Source organism: Tinamus guttatus, unplaced genomic scaffold (genome assembly GCF_059628265.1).
Source record: "Tinamus guttatus ecotype Peru unplaced genomic scaffold, ASM5962826v1 Tinamus_guttatus_pri_ptg000315l, whole genome shotgun sequence".
NCBI classification, from domain to species: domain Eukaryota; kingdom Metazoa; phylum Chordata; class Aves; order Tinamiformes; family Tinamidae; genus Tinamus; species Tinamus guttatus.
This window is the reverse complement of record NW_028288849.1, coordinates 1,097,462-1,116,110: the sequence shown is the minus strand read 5'-3', so window position 1 is coordinate 1,116,110 and position 18,649 is coordinate 1,097,462. Positions and strand designations below refer to the sequence as shown.

General features: G+C 49.5%; 2 protein-coding genes across 3 annotated transcripts; one reads left to right on the top strand and one right to left on the bottom strand.

Moving 5' to 3' along the window:
- The first annotated feature begins 1,052 nt into the window (after nucleotides 1-1,052).
- Nucleotides 1,053-5,792, top strand: ROPN1L (rhophilin associated tail protein 1 like). Its single transcript, XM_010216182.2, has 5 exons — nucleotides 1,053-1,240; nucleotides 2,870-2,993; nucleotides 3,165-3,326; nucleotides 4,341-4,516; nucleotides 5,655-5,792. Exons 1-5 carry the CDS (start codon nucleotides 1,110-1,112, stop codon nucleotides 5,761-5,763), a joined length of 702 nt encoding a protein of 233 aa, XP_010214484.1. The 5' UTR covers nucleotides 1,053-1,109; the 3' UTR covers nucleotides 5,764-5,792.
- A 679-nt stretch (nucleotides 5,793-6,471) lies between these two features.
- SNRNP48 (small nuclear ribonucleoprotein U11/U12 subunit 48) lies at nucleotides 6,472-12,964 on the bottom strand. Of its 2 annotated transcripts, none has more exons than XM_088528920.1 (9): nucleotides 12,926-12,964; nucleotides 12,276-12,389; nucleotides 12,091-12,151; nucleotides 11,408-11,482; nucleotides 9,385-9,573; nucleotides 8,378-8,499; nucleotides 7,805-7,920; nucleotides 7,350-7,514; nucleotides 6,472-6,557 (listed from the first exon to the last, which is right to left on the bottom strand). In XM_088528920.1, the coding sequence occupies exons 1-9, from the start codon at nucleotides 12,959-12,961 to the stop codon at nucleotides 6,518-6,520; spliced, it is 918 nt and encodes a 305-aa protein (XP_088385046.1). In that variant the 5' UTR covers nucleotides 12,962-12,964; the 3' UTR covers nucleotides 6,472-6,517. The 2 variants fall into 2 exon arrangements, with proteins under 2 accessions (XP_088385046.1, XP_088385047.1); XM_088528921.1 differs by having other exon boundaries at nucleotides 7,350-7,511.
- Nucleotides 12,965-18,649: the final 5,685 nt, after the last annotated feature.

Genomic DNA, 18,649 nt, shown 5'->3' with positions numbered 1-18,649 from the left:
CGCCTGGCGAGGCCGTGGGCGCTGCCGGCAGCCGTGCGCGGTGCTCCGGGGCTGTGCTCCGAGCGGCCGTGCTCCGGGGCCGCGCTCCGGGGCCGTGCTCCGTGCGGCCGCGCTCCAGGGTCGTGCTCCGTGCGGCCGTGCTCCAGGGTCGTGCTCCGGGGTCGTGCTCCGTGCGGCCGCGCGTCGCCCTGCGTGGGGAGCAGCTGCCCGCGTGCAGCTCTGCCACCAGGTCTGCGGCCTAGTGCTTGCTGCACGTAAGCAGTTCTAACCTTTCTTTCTTCTTTATTTTTAGATTATTTTCTTCAAATGCCTCCCATGTGCACGTGCATGTGTGTATCCCATGTGTGTGCATATATAAATCTACAGATATTCCTTTCATAATCTTTTCCTGCTCTCTAGGCTATCCTAAAACCCCTAGCTTCTCTCCTTGAGCTTCAATCCTTTGGCTATGGCTGCGACCTTGAATCGTTGCTGACGGAGTGCGTTGAGCACAGCCTTAGCCAAAGGGTGGTTGTTTGGACGGCGCGAGGAGGGTGCTCGGATTCCCCGGTAAGCACACTTGCTCAGGTGCTGCAGTGGGATAAGGGCCAAACAATAGCCAATACACTGACGTAATTCCCCCCTTTTTTTGCACCTTGGGGAACAGGATTCCTTGCAACCCATATGTTAGGAGCAAACATAGCTTCGTGAGCAAAGTGAGCGTGATTACAGCATATGTAAATACAGAATTGTGAAGGTGAAGTGTCCTCTTGCTATGCCTTTGTTATTAGGGTCTATTATATTACATGTCAAAGGGGTCTCCCGTACCTGCGTATTTCTTGTGCAGAAAATCTTTGATCCGAGTCTGGAGCTAAAACCAGTGTAGTTCACTGGTAAGGAGCAACTGTTGGAGTTCCAGCCCCACTTAGTGGAAACATCAGGCAAGGTATTTAGACTTCTAGTGCTTGTCTGTCTGTCTGTCCATCCTTCTGAGGTTAGCACAGTATTTTCTAGCCCCAATAGCTGCATATGGGAGGATCCTAGAGACAGCCCGGCTTTTATTTGCATTCTCCATCTATCAACTGCTGTTTTAATTCTTACAGGTCTGCATAGCAAAATTTGAAAGGACCATGCCTCTTCCAGACACCATGTTTTGTGCTCAGCAGATCAAAATCCCCCCCGAGCTACCAGATATTTTGAAGCAGTTTACCAAAGCTGCTATTAGGACTCAACCTCGTGATGTTTTGCAGTGGGCAGCTGGGTAAGTGTAGTGTTCGTCTCATGATGTGTATGGGCACAAAAACACATTGTTGCCCCGACCGTTATGCTGGCAGAGGTGTTGAACAAATTTGTAATGCACAGAGGGGGTGTGTGATAGAATGCAGCTTGTTAGAAAGCTAAAAATGGTCTCCTTGATTTTCCTTGCCACTGAGGTTTAGATCTGGCATATCTGTGCACTAGGTTCCATGTAGGTTTTTTTTCCTTAACCGCTGTCTTAAAAAAGGTTTTTTTTTCCTGATATGAAACTTCTCAGAATTTAAAGGAAATGTGGAGATAAGATAGCAAGGCTTAAGAATTAGAAAACTTGGGGGTTTTGTTTGCTCCCTGGAACAATTTCCTGAAACATTAATGAAATGGGAAAAGAGCCTGTTACGGCTCTTAGATGGTGTCCATAAGAAAGAAAATCCCTCAGCAGATGATGCAGCTGTTTTGTTTGCAACACTCTGCTTCTCTTATCTATTGATGTGTTATTTTCACCTCAACTCCTTGCACTCGGTGTTCCTAGCTGCGGAGAGCTCCACAGGCGAGACGTGCTCATGTGTCATGGATGAGCTTCTTGGCTTGGGTACAGCATAGGGAACCGGCTAAAGCAAGCGAGCTTTCCAGTGCTGCCTCAGCAGGTCCATGGGTGACTCTTGTTCCCTGCACACTCCTCCTTCTGGAACACATTCTACCTCAGATGGTTTTACCTAAGGCCTGAATTTGGGAAGCAAATAGAGCGGGAGGCGGCTGTGGTTTTGTGGGCCGTGTTAGTGCTGCTTAAGCAGCTTGGTTGTATCTCATGTTGTGGTGTTTGGCGATGAGAGTAATCAGACCAGAAAACTGGTCAGGCAGAAAACCAGCCCAGGTTTCATACAGCTGCGTACACGTTTTTTTTCTTTTAATATAGATAATTAAGATGGTTCAGTTCTGCAGTGCTGTTTGCTGCCCATCTTTGCACAGTATGGGATAACCTGGAAGTGGGATTGAAGCTACACCTACCTTTGGCTGAGTGAAAGCCAAGTTTTGCTTGCATTTTTCTTGTGTTTTTCCTCTCTCCCTCCCTTATCTGCCTTGATCATTCAATTTTAGATTATTGCTAGCTATAACAGTGAGCCCTATAATCAAAAGGATATGATTCTAATTCCAGTTCTTCTGTGTTTGTTACATTTTATTTTGCAGTGGCCAGAAATATCAAAAATACTTAGGCAAGTGTTGAAGTGTAAGTAGCTGGTTGGGCATTTCAGGCAGCGTGAGAGTGGCCTGTTAGTCAGCCTTGGGGTGCTGGGCAGTGTCCTGGGGAAAGTTTGTGCTTTCCCTTTCCAAGCACGCTCCAGTGTTAATAAATCACCCTCTGCCTTTGCCAAGGAAGAGAGGGTCATGTACAGTGCAAGTTCAGTACCTTAAGAGCTATTGAAGTATCATAAAAAGGTAAAATGTAAAGGTTGTGGCTTCCACTAAAAAGCAGCATGGCATTTAGGCACAGGCTGGGATGGGAGCTTCAGCAAGCAGCGATCTTACTGCTGTTTCTGCTCAGGAGCACATAGATTTGCTTATAGAATTTTAAGGACTTCTTTGTAGCTTAAGTTATCATGGGCACTGAAGTGTGTTGCTGTTTCCTTTTACTTAGTTATTTCTCAGCGCTGTCAAAAGGCGAACCCCTTCCTGTAAAGGCAAGGCTTGAAATGCCTGTAGCAACACAGAAAACGGACACTGGTTTGACCCTAGGACTCCTTAAGGTCTTGCACAAACAGGTACAAAGCAGCCTTTATCGAACACTATTGTGTTTTTCTTAGACAAAAAAACATACTTGGGTCCCGGGTGTTGTCTGTTTCAATATTTGATGTATTTTGGAGAGGGACTGTGTGTTAAGCCTCAGTCTGGTTCTCGGGGTTCTGAACGTGGCCCTGTGGTTTTGTTTAAAGCTTGCGCCAAAAGTCTTGGTGAACGTTGCAGAACTCAAGGAGAAATGGAAGCGCTTGTGCTTGCCCGAGGAGCAGCTGAGGGCGATTCTGCAGCTGGACAACTTCAGTGACGAGGTGGAATGGATGAAAATTCTGGCACTTGGGTGCAGTGTTCTCGGTGGGGTATGTTCACATCAGCAACCTTCAAAAAGCTTTTTACAAAAGTAAAAGACCTTATATTTAGTAGACCGCAGAATACTTGATACAAATGGACTTTGAGGTTAGGTAGCATAGTGGTATCATCTGTGTTTGGCTACCTCTGTGAGCTGTGCTCTCATGGTGAGGATGATGGAGTGATACTTATGGCATCAGTGTGTCCATGGAGAAGAGCTGAGTGAGAGATGAAACATCGAGTATTAATTGATTATATAGCTGATCGCATTTTCATAGTAGCAGTTAACTAACTGCTAAATCTCCATTTTCTTCTTTTAATGAGAGCGATAAGGTTGTAAGAGAGCAGTTTTACGACAGAATGAGAGCTTCTAAAATATTCTCACATTAAGCTGATGTTCCTATAAATGTGAGATAACATTTTTGGTGACTTCTACAGTGGGGAGGAAAAAAAAAAAGGAGCAATGAGACAAAAATGTATGTTAAATAAATATTGTATTGAGAATGTTATGGTATCTGGAAGTCCTAAAGATGGGGCCAGCCTGGCAATGTAATCAGTACATTTTTTTTGTCCATTTAAACTATCCCTTTCTCAGTTCTATTCCCCACTGCCACAGTGCTTTTTCTATTAACTGCTAAAATGGAACTTAACTGCAGGTAGGGAAGATGGTAAATACCAGCAGTTCTAAAGATGAAACCGTATTGTACAAATTGCACCAAGAACAGGTATGCCAAGCCTTGAGCAGTGGTGGTAGCAGTGTGGCAGTGCAGTTTGGCTGTGTTGGAGACGACGCTTGGGCTGGCCCTTGCAGTCTGTAACTATCGTAGGATTCTGGTCATTTTAACTCTCATCCCTACTAGAACTTCATGATTGTTTCCGTTCCTGGGCCTGCACTTGGGGGTCAATTTGGAGTAAAACCTTTTTTTTTCTGCACTAGTTTTGAGTAGCTTTAAGTCTCTGTTTTGTCACGGTATGTTCAGGGCTCTGATACTGTTCCTCTCGTTTCTTGACTGGGCTCCGCACAGTCCTTGCTGAGCTCAATGAAATATGCCTGTGAGATTTTAACAGCCGACCCAGATGGTGGACCAGCTCGCATCGCGTTCGAGACCTTCTCATTCCTTTACTCGTATTTGGCTGGTATAGATGGAGATATTCCAGAGGAGAAGATTGAAGCCTTCCTTGTCTCCATTAAAGAACATGCGTAAGTTTAAAAAAAAAAAAAAATAGATGGGATTTTTTTAATATGTGGATCACTAAATTCCACGTCCCTTCAAATTTTGTGGCATCAACTGTGGTATACTGACCTTCCTGGCACGGTCTTATATAAAGGTATATAAAGGACAAAGGCTGGATATTATCTGACCTTGACAGTTCTTCCTGTCTTGATGTAACTCATTCTCATTTGCGGATGCTGAATGTATTTCCAGTGCGTTTGTTTTTACTTCATTTGCAAGGTAATTATTTTAGTACAGTATCACATAGTTGCTAGTAGCTAAGGGGCAGATGGAAAGGGATTGAGCACCAAGATGTCCCTGAATCCCGGTGCACAGTTGTGAGGTTACCCTGGTCAGAGGCTTTTTGGCACTCTGGTTACCTGTGGGGACAGGCACACTGTGTATCTATCATCTCATCTATCCTGGGATTTCAAGGCTATATATGTCACATGGTAAACTTTAAGACATCCACGAGGATGAATCCTTTTTTATGAAATAATGGTGCCTTTAAGTTTCAAGGACAATACCTTTTATTTTTTTTTTAAGGAAACAAAATCTAACCAGTAGAAAAATGACTTTAAAAATATGTTATAGGATTTTCATATAAGTCTGTTCCTTCAGTCACTTCAAAATTTCGTAAATGTTATCACCTAAGTACTGCCTGAGCAAAAAAAGAAAAAAAGTCCTTCCATGTAACATTCATATGATTGCTCCTGTAATGCAGCTGTACCTGCTTTACTCAGATATATAGCCTTAATCAAAGGAGTGGTTAAGACTAGCTTCAAAATATACTGATTCTGTGCTTGTAGTCTGTTTTTAGTTGATATTTCGCCTTTGAGCTATTTTGCATTCTAGAGAGTCCTTTGACAGTATACTACAAATGCTTTTATTTTTATAATGGGTTGTGTCTGGCCTGGTGGAAGCAGGAGTAGGGAGTAGTTTCAACGGTGGTAGAAAACAGAGTATTTGCCCTATCCTCTATCCCGTCAGCAAGGAGGAGATGCTGACCTGGGGAGGAGCTTATGCTGCCCCATGCTTGGGAAGGCTTGTGTCTTAGCAGCACCCAAGGGCACCCCCACCCCTCGGCTTTGCCCCCAACCACCCCTTTGCTCTGCTTCTGCGCAGGGACAAGCAGGCCGGCATGGTGCAGCTCCGCAACTTCCTCAGCCACCCCTCCACACTGTCCATGTCCAAGCTGCCCCTCAGCACCAGCTCAGCACAGAAACAGCAATGAAGACGTGGAAGTCGCCTTTATTCAGAGGATTAAACACACTACTTACAAATTAATTACAAATTTGAAATAATAATATTCTTGGGCACTTAATTTGTCCTGCTCTTAAAAGTGTCTTTATTGGATGTTAGCTGAACATGTGGTTATGCAGTTCTCCCACCTCTCCCCACTTAAGGGTTTCCACATTTTTTTTTTATACTTAGTAAAACATATTTTATTAGTTTTCCAATTATACTTTACTTGTAAGAAATAAATAAAATACAAAATAATAATACTTGAAGTCTGGACTGTTAACTTTACTGCATCTTGTTATGCTTCTGCAGCACGCTGAGTTCTGACTGACCTGACTCCACCTTGTCTCTCTGAATAAGCTCTCTTAACCCAGCTGCTGGAAAGCCCTGGGGGCAGGGCGAGCTGCTTTCATGCTGCCTGATCGTAGTTGAGCCCTGGGTTCTGTAAGTCACCCTGAGGCCTGTGCTGGATGCAGACTCAGGACGTGGTTTCTGAGGGCCAGGGAAGCCTCCGTTTCCATTCCTCATCCCGCTTTCTGCTGATGGTATCATCAGCTGCATTCCTGGGCCACACTGTGATGCTGACACCTTCCCTCATGACAGGAGGTGAGACTTTCCTTCTGCAGAGCTGTGCGGCAACGACCCCATTAGGTGTCCTGGGCACAACAGCAGCAGCAACAGCTCTTCCGGGACCAGTAGTTTTTTTAAAGAGCTGCCAAATAAATCCTACCACCATTTTCTTGCTTCTACTTTCTTCGTTTGTGGCTGTGATACTTGTCATCGTCCCTGAAATGACACACAACCCTCATCCACCAATGGAAAATGGGTAAAACACACAGTTTCAGAAACCCTTGTCAAGTGTAATCATATCCTCATGAAAGCCAGAAAAAAATATTTCCCAAGCTGTTTTCATCAAAGTTGTGCTATATAATTCCACAGTGGCAGTTAAGTGTTGCAGTAGATCCTAAACAATATACTGAAAGCAATTTTGAGATGAACAGTCATTCCTCTCCATGCTGATACCTGCATGCTTTTCTTCCATAAAAGTTAGGGCTAATGGAGGCTGGAAGATCTGGTCTACACCTGTTTGCCTCTGCCTGAAGTACAGTCAGAACCACGAAAGGGCCAACAGCCTTGGCTCCCCAAAGCAGTTTGGAAGAGCTAAGCAGGAGAGTGCAGGTACGTATTAGCGAAACGGTCTGATCTGCTCCATCCCAGCGCAAATCCTGCCAGAGGTGACATGTGCTTGTCCTGCCTAATGCCACCTTAATTGCACCATCTGTCCCCATAATAGTGCTGATTAAGGAAAAAACAGGCCCTGAAGGAGCCCAGACCCGATTGTGCAGTGTGACAGTAGAAGTTGCTCCTTTCAGAGGTAAAGGACAGTAAATGCTGAAAATGCAGACTGCTCTTTAGGATATCACAGCAAATCCTGTTCCAACTGTGTTACCCTGTATACAGGACTCTCCTAGCTTGTTACTTGGACTATTACAACTCTTGGCACTAAATTGCTACCCACACAATGGCTGCTGCTGCTCCCTTAAGAAGCACAAGTTGTTTGCCCCTCCTTTGGCTCACCTTTCCCTCTTTCTCCGAGAATCTCTGTCCTTGCCTCTTTCACGACTCCTTTTCCGTTTGCTCGGGCTCCTGCTGCTCTCCCTCCGGTGCCTCGGGCGCTCAGTGTCCTTGCAGCTCCCACCCGACTGCCGCGAGTCCACCGAGGCCGAGCGCCTCTCCTCCCTCCTGAAGAAGAGAAGGCTACTGCTTTTATTCAGCAAAACAGCCTTAGTTGCTATAGTTTTCAGTCAGTTTCATAATTTATTGACCTGCTAATAATATAAGATTTCCCCTGACTTTCAGAACTTTGCAAGCAGGCACTTAATAGAACGAGCAGGAAAGAAACTGTGCTTAGACAAGGGTTGTATGTGCTGTTATAAAGACACACTAGGGTGACACTGCAGGCTGTCAGGATGGTGCTGGCCCCACAGAAAGCATTTTTTGCACTCCCTGGAAAGTTGGCAGCCCTGGAATACCTTCCTGAAGACTTTGACTTCCCGCCTTCACATATTTCTGCGTTATCCAACCTGTTTTCCTCCTGCCAGTGATGGCTGAGTTCTTCCATGTGCACACCAATGACATCCCGAATCACCTGAAGGTTAGGGGAAAAACAAACCAAAACAAACAGCATGTTATGGCAGTGGCCTGAACTTGTAACCACATAGGAGAAGGTTATACTGCTTGAAAAAGCTGTACATCATGTGTCTATGTGGCAATTCTTATTTGCAGACAGAGAAATCCAACATAACTTTAATGGCACCGTTTTATAACAGACAGTTAACTGTATCTTGTCTATATTTCACATTCATTTCACAGAGTTCAACAGAAATACTGCTGTTATTTGTAACTTGCTGCAGTAAACATTCTTTGGATTTGACTTTTTTTTGAGGTGGGGAGGGTCTCTATAATTTGCAACTCTAATAAGGGAGGATGCAAGCATGAGAAGAAAAAGCATTTTCCTTGTCTGAACAGGCCCACCCTTCTTTATGCCGAGGTAGAACAAGTCCTTGTGTGCAAGAAATCCTCCTGGCTTCCTCTTAGATACTCACCTCTGTGTAAGACTTCTTTGTGATATGAACGTTCTTGGCCCTGTACGACTGACGCCGCCTTTTGTAGTCCCGCATTTCAGCCAGAATCTCCAGATGGGATTTGGGGCCTTTCTGACTATCATCTGCCAGAAACATAAGAACACAGCACATGGTTATTAGCAGAACATTAGCACCTGCAGCTATATAATTCTGCTGCTTTAGAAATAAAGTCTGAAACACAAAGTGTCGCCTCTGAACAGAAGCTTCTCCAGTGGTTTTTCCAGCAACCATCATGAAACGAGGTTTAGCACAAGCTTCCTCTCAACTGTCTTGCTAGACATCCACATGAGACCAAGAAACTACCATGCAAATGTTACGTGATCTCAGTCTCCTGGCAGTGATCCAAATGGTGAAATGTCTCCAAAACAGAGACCACCTTTTCAAAGCCAGCACTATTACAAGACACAAAGACTGAGGAAAACTAATTTTGTAAAACAGTTACATGTGTAGGTGGCAAACGCTAATCTCCTACCCTCTAGGCACAGCAGAGCCCACAGAAGAGCACATATATGTTTCAGTTGGTATAAATACAAACTGGCAAGGCACAACAGTGATAAGCAGCATGGCATGGCGTGATACACCTGTTTGTGGCTTGCTCAAGAGCTCTGTCAGATGACTGCCAACCTCTCTTGTTAGGCTTTCACTCTTAAGTGATCTTTAATCTCACCGTCTCTTAGAGCAAATATTCTCCCCAAACTACAAAATAAGTTGTTGACAGTAAGTAACTTGATATCAGTTACATCAAAGACAGAAGTACTTCTCTTGTCTGAGATACACACCATGCATGTACTGAAAAAAAAAAAACAGCATGGAGGCTTTCTGAGAAAAAAAGCAATACCAAACTGATCTTTTCTGATAGGTCTTCATTATTCACAATAAAAATAGCATAAGAAATTAAATTTGGCCTCCGAGCAAGCACAGAATGAGAAGTTCTGTGTGACAGACTCAACTAGAGCCTGGTTTCAAACCTTGGGTGATCTTTGCTGCTAAATCCACAAAGAGATCACTGTCATTTTCCGTGATTTGGGACCTAGACCTCTGCTTCTTCGTTTCTTCAACGATGTAATCGTAAAGGGCGAGCCGGTCGGCCTGAGTCAGGTCGCAGGTGAAACGTTTGTGGTTCTGTGGGACCTCCACGGGCACCGAGGAGTAACAGCCTGCAAGGTGAGCAGAGAGCAGCTTTGAGCAGCACAGCGCGAGCACACAGGAGCTCGAAAGCAGGAGGCACCCAAGTGGTCTTCATCCTGCCCTATAAAACTGCATGAAACTTCATTTGAAAGGATAAAAATTACTTAAAGAGAAACTCCAATCCCACCTCCCAAACCACACACAAATTCTATAACGTCTCTGCATCATTTACATTGTAGTTGTTATTATTTTTTACGTGTTTTGAAGGGAACATAATAGCACCCATAAAATAAAAAGCTCTGCCCACTGATCTCAGCTTTTGGCTTTCAAACTAAAACAAGGAAGACGAAGCTGCTGTCTGAAGAGCTCTAACTCACGTGTGAATCTTGCTCCTAAAGCTTTCTGAGAGGTAAAAGCTTCAAAATTATTTGTTGTTCTGTCAACAAGACCAAAGCATCCAGGGGACTACATGACCAACTGTTGTCTGTGCAAATCAGTCATACTCACACTCTCATCTGCTTCAGACTTTTTAAAATAGACTATCACACACTGCTATAGCTAAAAATGCTACAAATGTATTCCCAAGTTGCTCCAAATTAATTCTCTTTCTAAGCTGAAAGTTATCAAAACAACCTCGCTGCCTGCTTTCTTCTCCCCTTGAATTATTAGCCTTTCCCACTATACATTTATTCTAAATATAGTTAGACATTTCTTAAAAAAAAAAAAAAAAAAGAGCTTCAGCATCAGTCAACAGGAACCTTCCAATTACTGATGCTTTCCATTTGTCTCTTTATTGCTAAAGATTTTAAATAAGGCAAGTAATTCCAAAACAGCAAATCCTAAAGTAGGGCCAAGAAGCCATTCTGCTGGATCAGGGCTCTCTCCAAAGCAATGTCAGATTGCACTGAGAAGTGCGTAGCAAACACTGGCATCTAGTGGCTCAGAGACGTATCTCTGCAGTGTACTCCTCAGAATAAGGGGTTATCTGTTTCCTCTCTATTTGAATGTATCATCTGCATCAAATTGCTAAATTACCACCAGCCTCTGGAGAAATTGCACCTGACATAACCCAAATATGGTGCCAAGCACACAAAACATTTTCCTTTTTTTTTTTAAAAAAAAAAAAAATAGCCACACTTTTCCACTCTGTCTTGGCCTCACCTCCCAAACAGAAACCTAAATTAGTCTTCAACTGTGTCCCACACTGGTCACAAATCCCACTGACAAGTGAGGCATAGAAAAAACAGCGAGTCCCAGTGCCAAAGGACAGCATCAGATTTGCACAGGTAGCAGCATATTTATTATACCATTTCTTAACAGAGTCTTGAAATAATTTCACATAATAACAGTACTTTCGTTTCTTTGTTTCTGATTTGCGGAGAGGTGGACAAGCACATATAGCTCATTCCTAACAGTGAATCCTTAAATAAAATTTAAAACAGCCCTTCCTGTTCCTTTGCTCCCCTGCCATTCCATAAAGAACAAGTTGGGAGCAGCCTGAGAAGCATCTAGGGCCCAAAGGGCAGAGGATAATATCAGGAAAGGCAGGCAAAAAGACAGTCATAGGTAGTGGGACAGGAGATGAGGGAAGAGTGCTTTAGAAACATTCCTGAATTTGCAGTAAGGATTTTCCAATCCTGATGGGAACTACGGGTTTGAGTACAAAATACGCAAACTCCCTCAGCAGAACTGAGCAGAAAAAGCGGTGATCCTCCAAAATGTATGAAGGAAAGAATATTTAAAAAAAAAAAAAAGTATTGGCAGCAATTCACAAGTGGAATCAAGGAAGCTGGGCAGGAAGAGATATGAGCAGCTCTCCACAGATGAGTGGAAGTTGTATCAGTACCAACATTCTCTAGTTACCTTGGCTGTAGCCTGCACCTTCTTTTGCACTTTCAGCTCTAGCTTGCTGAACAATGTGAAACTGTAGATCTTTATCTGCAGGAAGAGAAAACAAAATATCACAGAGCTTTTATACGAAGCAGCTGGCAGGAACCAGTCTTTACTCCCCAACCTCTATTATGGTATTTTACTGAGCATTAGTAGCTCATCTGTGCAGAGATGGAGTAGGAACTAAAATGTTATTTTAATCTATTCCACATCTTAATGGAGGGGACAAAAAGGAAAGATTTCTGGGTTACAGAGATGGGTAAAAAAAAAAGCATATATTTGTGTATGCGTGTGTGTGTGTATATATATTTATATATGTATCGGTACATGCATGTGCATATATACACACACACTCCCCTAAAAATCAACTTTATTTTGCATCATTACTACAACCAAACTTGAGCCAGGTTTCCTCCCTTCTAAGCACATATTTTAGTACAAACACACTTTCAGCACTCGCTATAAGGAGGATGCAGGAAGACCCTACCCAGTAACCTACAGAAAAACAAAATCCTCCATGGCTCAAAGGTGGAAAGGCCCCACAAGGTGGAAAGGGACCTGCAGCGCAGAGGTCTGGGGCACGCGGCCTGGGGATGCCATGACGGCCCTCAGGGCCGGTGCGTTACGGCAAGGGCCGCGCGGCCGCACACACTCACCCATGGTCACCGTGGGCACCTGCCGCTTCTCGTAGAAAAAGCTGGCGTCGTACATGGCCTCCTGCAAGGCAAGGCGAGGCGAGGCGTGGGGAGGCCGTGGCGCGGGGAGGCCGCGGCGTGGGGAGGCCGCGGCGCGGGGAGGCTGCGGCGCGGGGAGGCCGCGCAGGCTCCGCCGCGGGACCCACCTGCTCCTGGTCGGAGTAGCCCATGCGGCGCAGGCGGCACGCGGCCGCATGTCGCTGCAGCGAGGCGGGCGGCACGCGGTGCTGCGCGTCGTGGGGACAGGGCGCCAGCTCCGTCTGCGCGGGCACAGCGTCAGCGCGGTGGGAAGAGGCCTTAGTGATCACCGAGCCCAGCCGTAAAGCCATCCCCGCCGTGCCTGCTAACCGTGCCCCTGAGCGCCTCATCTACGCACCGAGCGCCTCATCTACGCGTTTCTTGAACACTGTCAGGGACAGGGACTTCACTGCTCCCCTAGCAGTCTGCTCCAAAGCTTCACCTCTCCTTCTGTGTAGGAATTTTCCCCAATATCCAAACTGAACCTCCCCTGGTGCAACTTGAGGCCATTTCCTCTTGCCCTATGGGTAGTTACTCTAGAGAAGAGACTGACCCCCGGCTCACTACAGCCTCCTTTCAGGCAGTCATGGAGAACCATCAGGCCTCCCTCGAGCCTCCTCCGCACTAAACAACCCCAGCTCCCTCAGCCGCCCCCTTAAGGCCGGTGCTCCTGCCCCTTCCCCAGCTCCGCTACCCTCCTCGCGGCGCGGGCCCACGCTGAGCGCAGCCCCGACCCGCAGCACCGAGCTCGGCGCGGCCCGACCCGCCGCGCCGTTACCTCCGGCCCGAACCACACCGCGGCCTGCGCCGCCATGGCTACCGCCATGACTGCCCCAACCGCCGCAGCCCCCGGAAGCGGAAGAAGGCGCCGCCGCCATGTTTGCTCAGGGCACGCGCGGCGGCCATCTTGCCCCGGGGCGGCGCGGCCGCCATGTTGTGCAGGGAGGCGGCGCGGCCGCGGGGGCCCGGGCCGAGGTGGGAGCGCGGGGGGTCCTGCGGCCCCGGGACGGCGCCCCGCGCGCAGCAGCCGCGCGCCAGCCGCGAGCGGCACGGGCAGCGGCCGGGGCAGCCGCCGAGGGCGCGCAGGGCCCCGCGAGCGGCAGCGTCGTCTTTGCGGGCTGCTTCACCCGGCTGCGGCCTGCCCGGGCTGCGGCCTCTCCGCCGGCAGGGCTCCGGGCACGGCCCTGTGTTCAGCTCTCCTCCGCTCAGAGTTATCCGGCTGGATAAATGCAGCAGTTAGCACGCGTGGTACCGCAAGGTTTGGCACCCTAAGGCAGTGAGCTGACCCAGCTAAGCTATGCAGTGCCGGCCTGCAGAGCTGGGTGCTCTGGGATGAAATCAGCCTGACTGAAACCACCACAGGGGTGAAATTGAACAGCTTTGACTAGACAAATATTGCTAATTATGCACCGGGGTTCTTATTTGGGACAAATACTACTCACTCTTGGCTGCAGGACCCTTTCCAGCCTAGATCATATGCACACTGGCGAGGGAGCAGCATCTCTCACCCTGGCTTGCATTTTTATCCTTTTGTTGATAATAACATCTTGCAGGCTTCATGCAACCACTTATATTTTGGTTTAAAAGCATATTAATAAAAATAGCTTCCTCAAAAGGGAAAATGTATTCACATTACAGCTTTTTAATAGTTCTCTTATGCCTCAGCATGTTGGACGTGCCCATTTCTTTACAGAAAAAGGGCAAGGCAGCAGGGGGAAACCAGCCAAATGACCAAAAAAAAAAAAAAAAAAAAAAACCACCACTTGGGGGAATTGCCCGGAAGCCAAGATGCAAATAAGCTGTTTCAAGACCCTAGACAGGCCATGGAGACTTAGCACCTCCCAAAGACAGCTTTTGACCTAGAACTATAGCCAGTTTATGTGGGGCCCCATCCCAAAACATTGGACGAAGTTGCGCCTGCGTTCTGGGAATCCAGCCTGGCAGAGGGCAGGCAGCAGGAAAGCTTTGCCAGGCAGACAGCCCTCACTGGCCCAAAGCAGGGGCTTGATCCACCGTGGTGAACGCAGGGCAAAAAGCCCCTCATCCCTAGCTGGGCTTGAATCACTCTGGCTTGGTTAACACCCAGCAGATTCACACGTTGCACTGAGGAAGTGGGAAAAAAACAGCCAGGGAAGCCAGAGGATATGGCACCTTACTGATAAGAGTTGTCTCGGAGCAGCTCTGCTGGTTTGCCTGGAGGGTGACAGTGGCTCTGCTCTCGTGCCCCTGGCATATTTTCTCCAGGAGAGGACAGGTGATAACGAGGCTGATTGATAGCGTGGGCTTCACTCTGCAAGCACTCCCGAGCCAGACAGAGATTTTGCAAAGATAAAGCGTGCAGGCTCTTACATGTCAATTTTGTCGTTGCTGCTGTTCCCCCTGTATCTTCAGCTAAGATTTCAGCCAAGATTCAGCTAGGACTCCACACTCAAAATCTGTAGCGCAGATTCAGCTGAATCAGCTGTGCTATCTGCAGTGACCTGGGGTGAATTTCCCTCGCACACACGACTCGAATGAGTTACAGAAATACTCTTTGCGGCATGGGCTGATTTTTAAAAATTTGCTCAGCCAGAGCCTTTACCAGAGCACACTTTTCCTCGTTTGCTTTGTCAGTTCTAGTTTTGTTGCCCTTCCAGGTTCTTGCAAAGCCCTGGTTGTGGAGCGGTGCAGGAGCTAATGGTAACCAAAAAGATCAGGGATAGCTCTAAGGCCTCCACAGAGAGAGAAAAGCTGCTTGGGAAATGCAGCTGGTTTGTTCTCACAGAAGGGGGACAATATCAATTCATCGGGTCAGTCCCTTCAAAGATAATTTGATCTTTTGGTGTTGCTGCAAGTCAGAGTTGTACAGAGCCCCCTCTCAGTAATAATGATAATGAGTACGCGATGCTCACTGTGGTTAATGACAAGGTGAGAAAAGAGAGCATCATCACGTTTATCACAATTACTGCGGAAACTGAACCAAGCTGAGGCAAAGCTCAACAATTTGCTGGGCTCGCTCTCTCCTCGCCGCAGCCTTTCCGGGATCTCTCGGGAGCGCTGCGTGCAGCGAGGTGCTCCCGCTGTGTCCTGAGACAAGGCGAGAGAGGGGCCTGCAGTGCCGGGAATTACAGTTTCAGACCAAGGACTCGCTGTGTTCATCAGAGGTAGCGACTTAGTATTGGTATTTCTGTGGGAATGGTGGGCACAACATGCACAAATCTCAGGGCCCGAGTGTCCAGTGGGGCAGAGGACAGCAGAGGCACTGTTAATATAGTGAAATACCCTGAAAAGATGTGCTTTACTGCCTCGTGGCTTCGTTCTCCCTATCCGTAGCAGCTCCCCATCCCGCAGCATCAGCTAATAAGTTAAGTATTTGTAAATTTGTTACCTGACTGAGCGGTGTTGGCCAGATGGAGAGTTCAGTGCATATTCTCCTGCTCATGAGTGTCTCTGAGCGCACAGCAGCAGCGCGGTGCTGCTGCGTGTGCTGCTGCCACAGCTTCGTGCCGGCCCTCCTCCTGGGCTCACCGAGGTCTGCGCCTGATGCGCGTTAACAGGATTGGATTTCCCAACACAGGGCACTCGCCCAGCCGACCAGCGTCCGAGGCTCGGCTGGGGCGCGGGGTGCCGCGTTAGCCGCGCAGCCTGGGGACGCGCAAAGGCGCTCTCCGGGGAGGGACGGCATCGCTCGGCTCGTGCGCCCACCGTGCCATGCGTGCTCAGGACGAGCCGGCTTTGGGCTGCTGCGCGCGGCCAGCCGGACCCCCCGCGCTCCAGCAAACAACCCTTCGCCACCCCGCGCCGGGCACGAGGGAGCCGCAGAGGCGCAGACCTGAGCAGCCCCCAGCCCCGGCAGCCCTGCACGAGCCTCAGCGCAGACCGCGAGTCATGTCAGCCGCCCCCGTCAGCCAGCGCCCACGTGCCCCTCGTGCCCCAGCTGGAGCCCGGCGCTGTGGGGTGCAGGGAGCGCGGGGCCCAGGCCGGGGCCGCGTGTCTGCTGCAGCCTCCGGGTGCTCCGGCAGGAAGTCACAGTCGGTGTCTGCACGTGTGCGGGACAGAGCTTTGCCACGTCTGCAGGCTTGGAGGGCTTTAGAGGTCGCTGTGAAAGCGTGGCCTGTTGTGCTCAGCACTGTTAGTGCAGTGAGTAATGGGGGCTCTCTCTAGGTGCTGCCGTTTCTTCTCCTAAGGATGTGTGAACCAAGCAATATTGCTTTAAGCTGAAGCAACATTTTGAAGGAAGTCCTGGGGAAGGAGAAACTCACTCACCCAGAGCAGCCCCGCTGGAAACCAGCGTCAGCAGGCGCAGTGAGTGGCCCCGTTTTATAACAAGCTTAGTCCTAGGGGTGGGGACTCCCAAGTGCTGCCCAGAAACAGAACAAAAGTGCTGCCTTCCTCTTGCGGGAGGATTAGCACAGTGCATTACAGTTGCCCTCTGAAGAGACTGGCATGTGCTCAGGTGGTCAGTCCATCTCAAATTTCCCAGGCATACGCGGGAGTGAAGGAGAAAGCAAGAGAGAGAACAGAAGTCCTTCCAAATAGTTGCTGGGGTCCCTACATCCATCCGTTTCTCACTGCAGGCTCCTTTCCATCCCCCTTTATTTCCTTGCAGTCTTTCTACTCATTCCTCCCCAGTTGGTCATCCCTGTCAGTTCAGTGCCCTTCCCATCATGTCATCAACTCCTTCTGATTCTCCTCACTGGTGCTCAAAAATCAGGAACAGCTGCACTGTGCTGTAACCTCATTACCTCCAAGCAAGACATGTTCCCAAGCCAACACGAATAAAACACATCCTGAGACAACATCTCCAGGCACGTAAGCAAAAACTGTCTGTGGAGGAAAAGCGTGTCAGTCATTAATCCAGGGTCCATCTAACGCAGGCACAGTCACAAGCTCTGTCACAAGAGCCACTTCAAAACCAAAAACTCTGAATCCAGAGGAAACTGAAAGCTAAGAACTCGAATCCGGAGAAGCCGCATTCCCAGGGGAAGGGCCCAGTGGAGCACTCCTGCCTCGCGTGCCCGTGCATGAGCGGGACGTCCCACTCCTGCTGCCTCCTGCGGGAGCCCTTCCCGGAGAGGAGCGGCTAATTCCAGATGCCGCTCACAGGGCTGCAAATTGCACAACTCTGGGCAAGGCTGCCGGGCATCCGGATTAGGGTGGCCTATTCCTGGCTCGGGAGGCAGAGTATTAGTGGCTATGGCTGTGATTGCTGACAGGATAATCAGGAGCGCAGCATTGGGAGGCCTCTCGTGGAAAGGCTGTGACTGACTCGGCGGGACTGGGAGCTGCTCTCCCGCAAGCCGAACCCGTGTGCACTGGCCGGCCAGTGACTCCCCTCACGGACAGTGAGAGTGAGGCGGTCTGCCTCTCCGACAGCGTTGCACGTGTGCCATGGAGTCACAGGATCACTGTGGTTGGAAAAGACCTTCAGGATCATCGAATCCAACCGTTATCGCATCCCCACCCTTCCTGCTAAACCGTGTCCCTCAGCACCTCAACCACATGTTTCTTGAACACTGCCAGGGATGGGGACTCCACCACTTCCCTGGGCAGCCTGTTCCAGTGCTTTGCCATCTTTCCATGTAGAACTTTTTTCCTAATATCCAGCCTGAACCTCCCCTGGCCTGGCACAGTGTGGCGTGGGAAGTCTCTGGTGGTACCAGTAGCAGTTGGGGGAAGTCAGGATACTTTAACTCAGCCTTGCCCTTTCGAGGCTGGAGGTGGCGGCCCAGCGGGGCAGGTGGAAGCCCTCGTGTGCAGCCCGCCCTGCAGCAAGGCCGAGCAGCGCCGCCTCGGCCGCCCCGCGCCTCCGCACCGGCCCTGGGAGCGACCGCTGCCTGCGCCGCTGCAGCCCGTGAGCTCCCGCCGCCCGGGCCGCGCTCCTCGGCTGCCCCGCGCTGCAGCGCTGGCGACCCGGGATGCGGCCTTCCCCGGCGCTGCCTGGCTCCTGCCGGGCGCTGCCGTGCGAGCGGCCAGGCAGGGCCGCGGGGTGTGAGGCGGGACGGGCCGCGGGGCGCGAGGCGGGATGGGCCGCGGTCGCAGCGGCCGCCGGCCTCGCTCGACTGCCAGTGCAGGCAGCCAGGCGGCCCCACGGAAGCGCCGCGGAGCCCCGGCCCGACCCCGTCGCGGGGAGGAAGCCGTCTCGTGAACGGGGTCGCTGCTGCTTTGTGCTGCGTGGCCCTTCGGTGCAGGAGCTCTTTCCCCTGAAAGGCTGGCTGCAGAACGCCCCGTGTCAGTGAGCTGGCGCCTGTAGGGTTACCCCAGAGTACCCGGATCCGCTCACAGACCCCATCCCAGGAAGAGCTTCAGAGAGTGCCCAAGCGGGGCGGTTTGCGCTAAGCACACAGAGAAGAGAGGGGAAAAGCCTTGTGCCTGGCTCCTGCAGGGAAGCACAACAGCTCTGGGAATCTTTTCCAGGCCGTGGTCCGACACCAGGTGGAGCCACGTGAAGCTAAAGCCAAGCGTTGCTTTGCGGCAGCGCGGTGCAGCGGCGCGCTCCCTTCCTCCAGCAAAATGTCTGCTG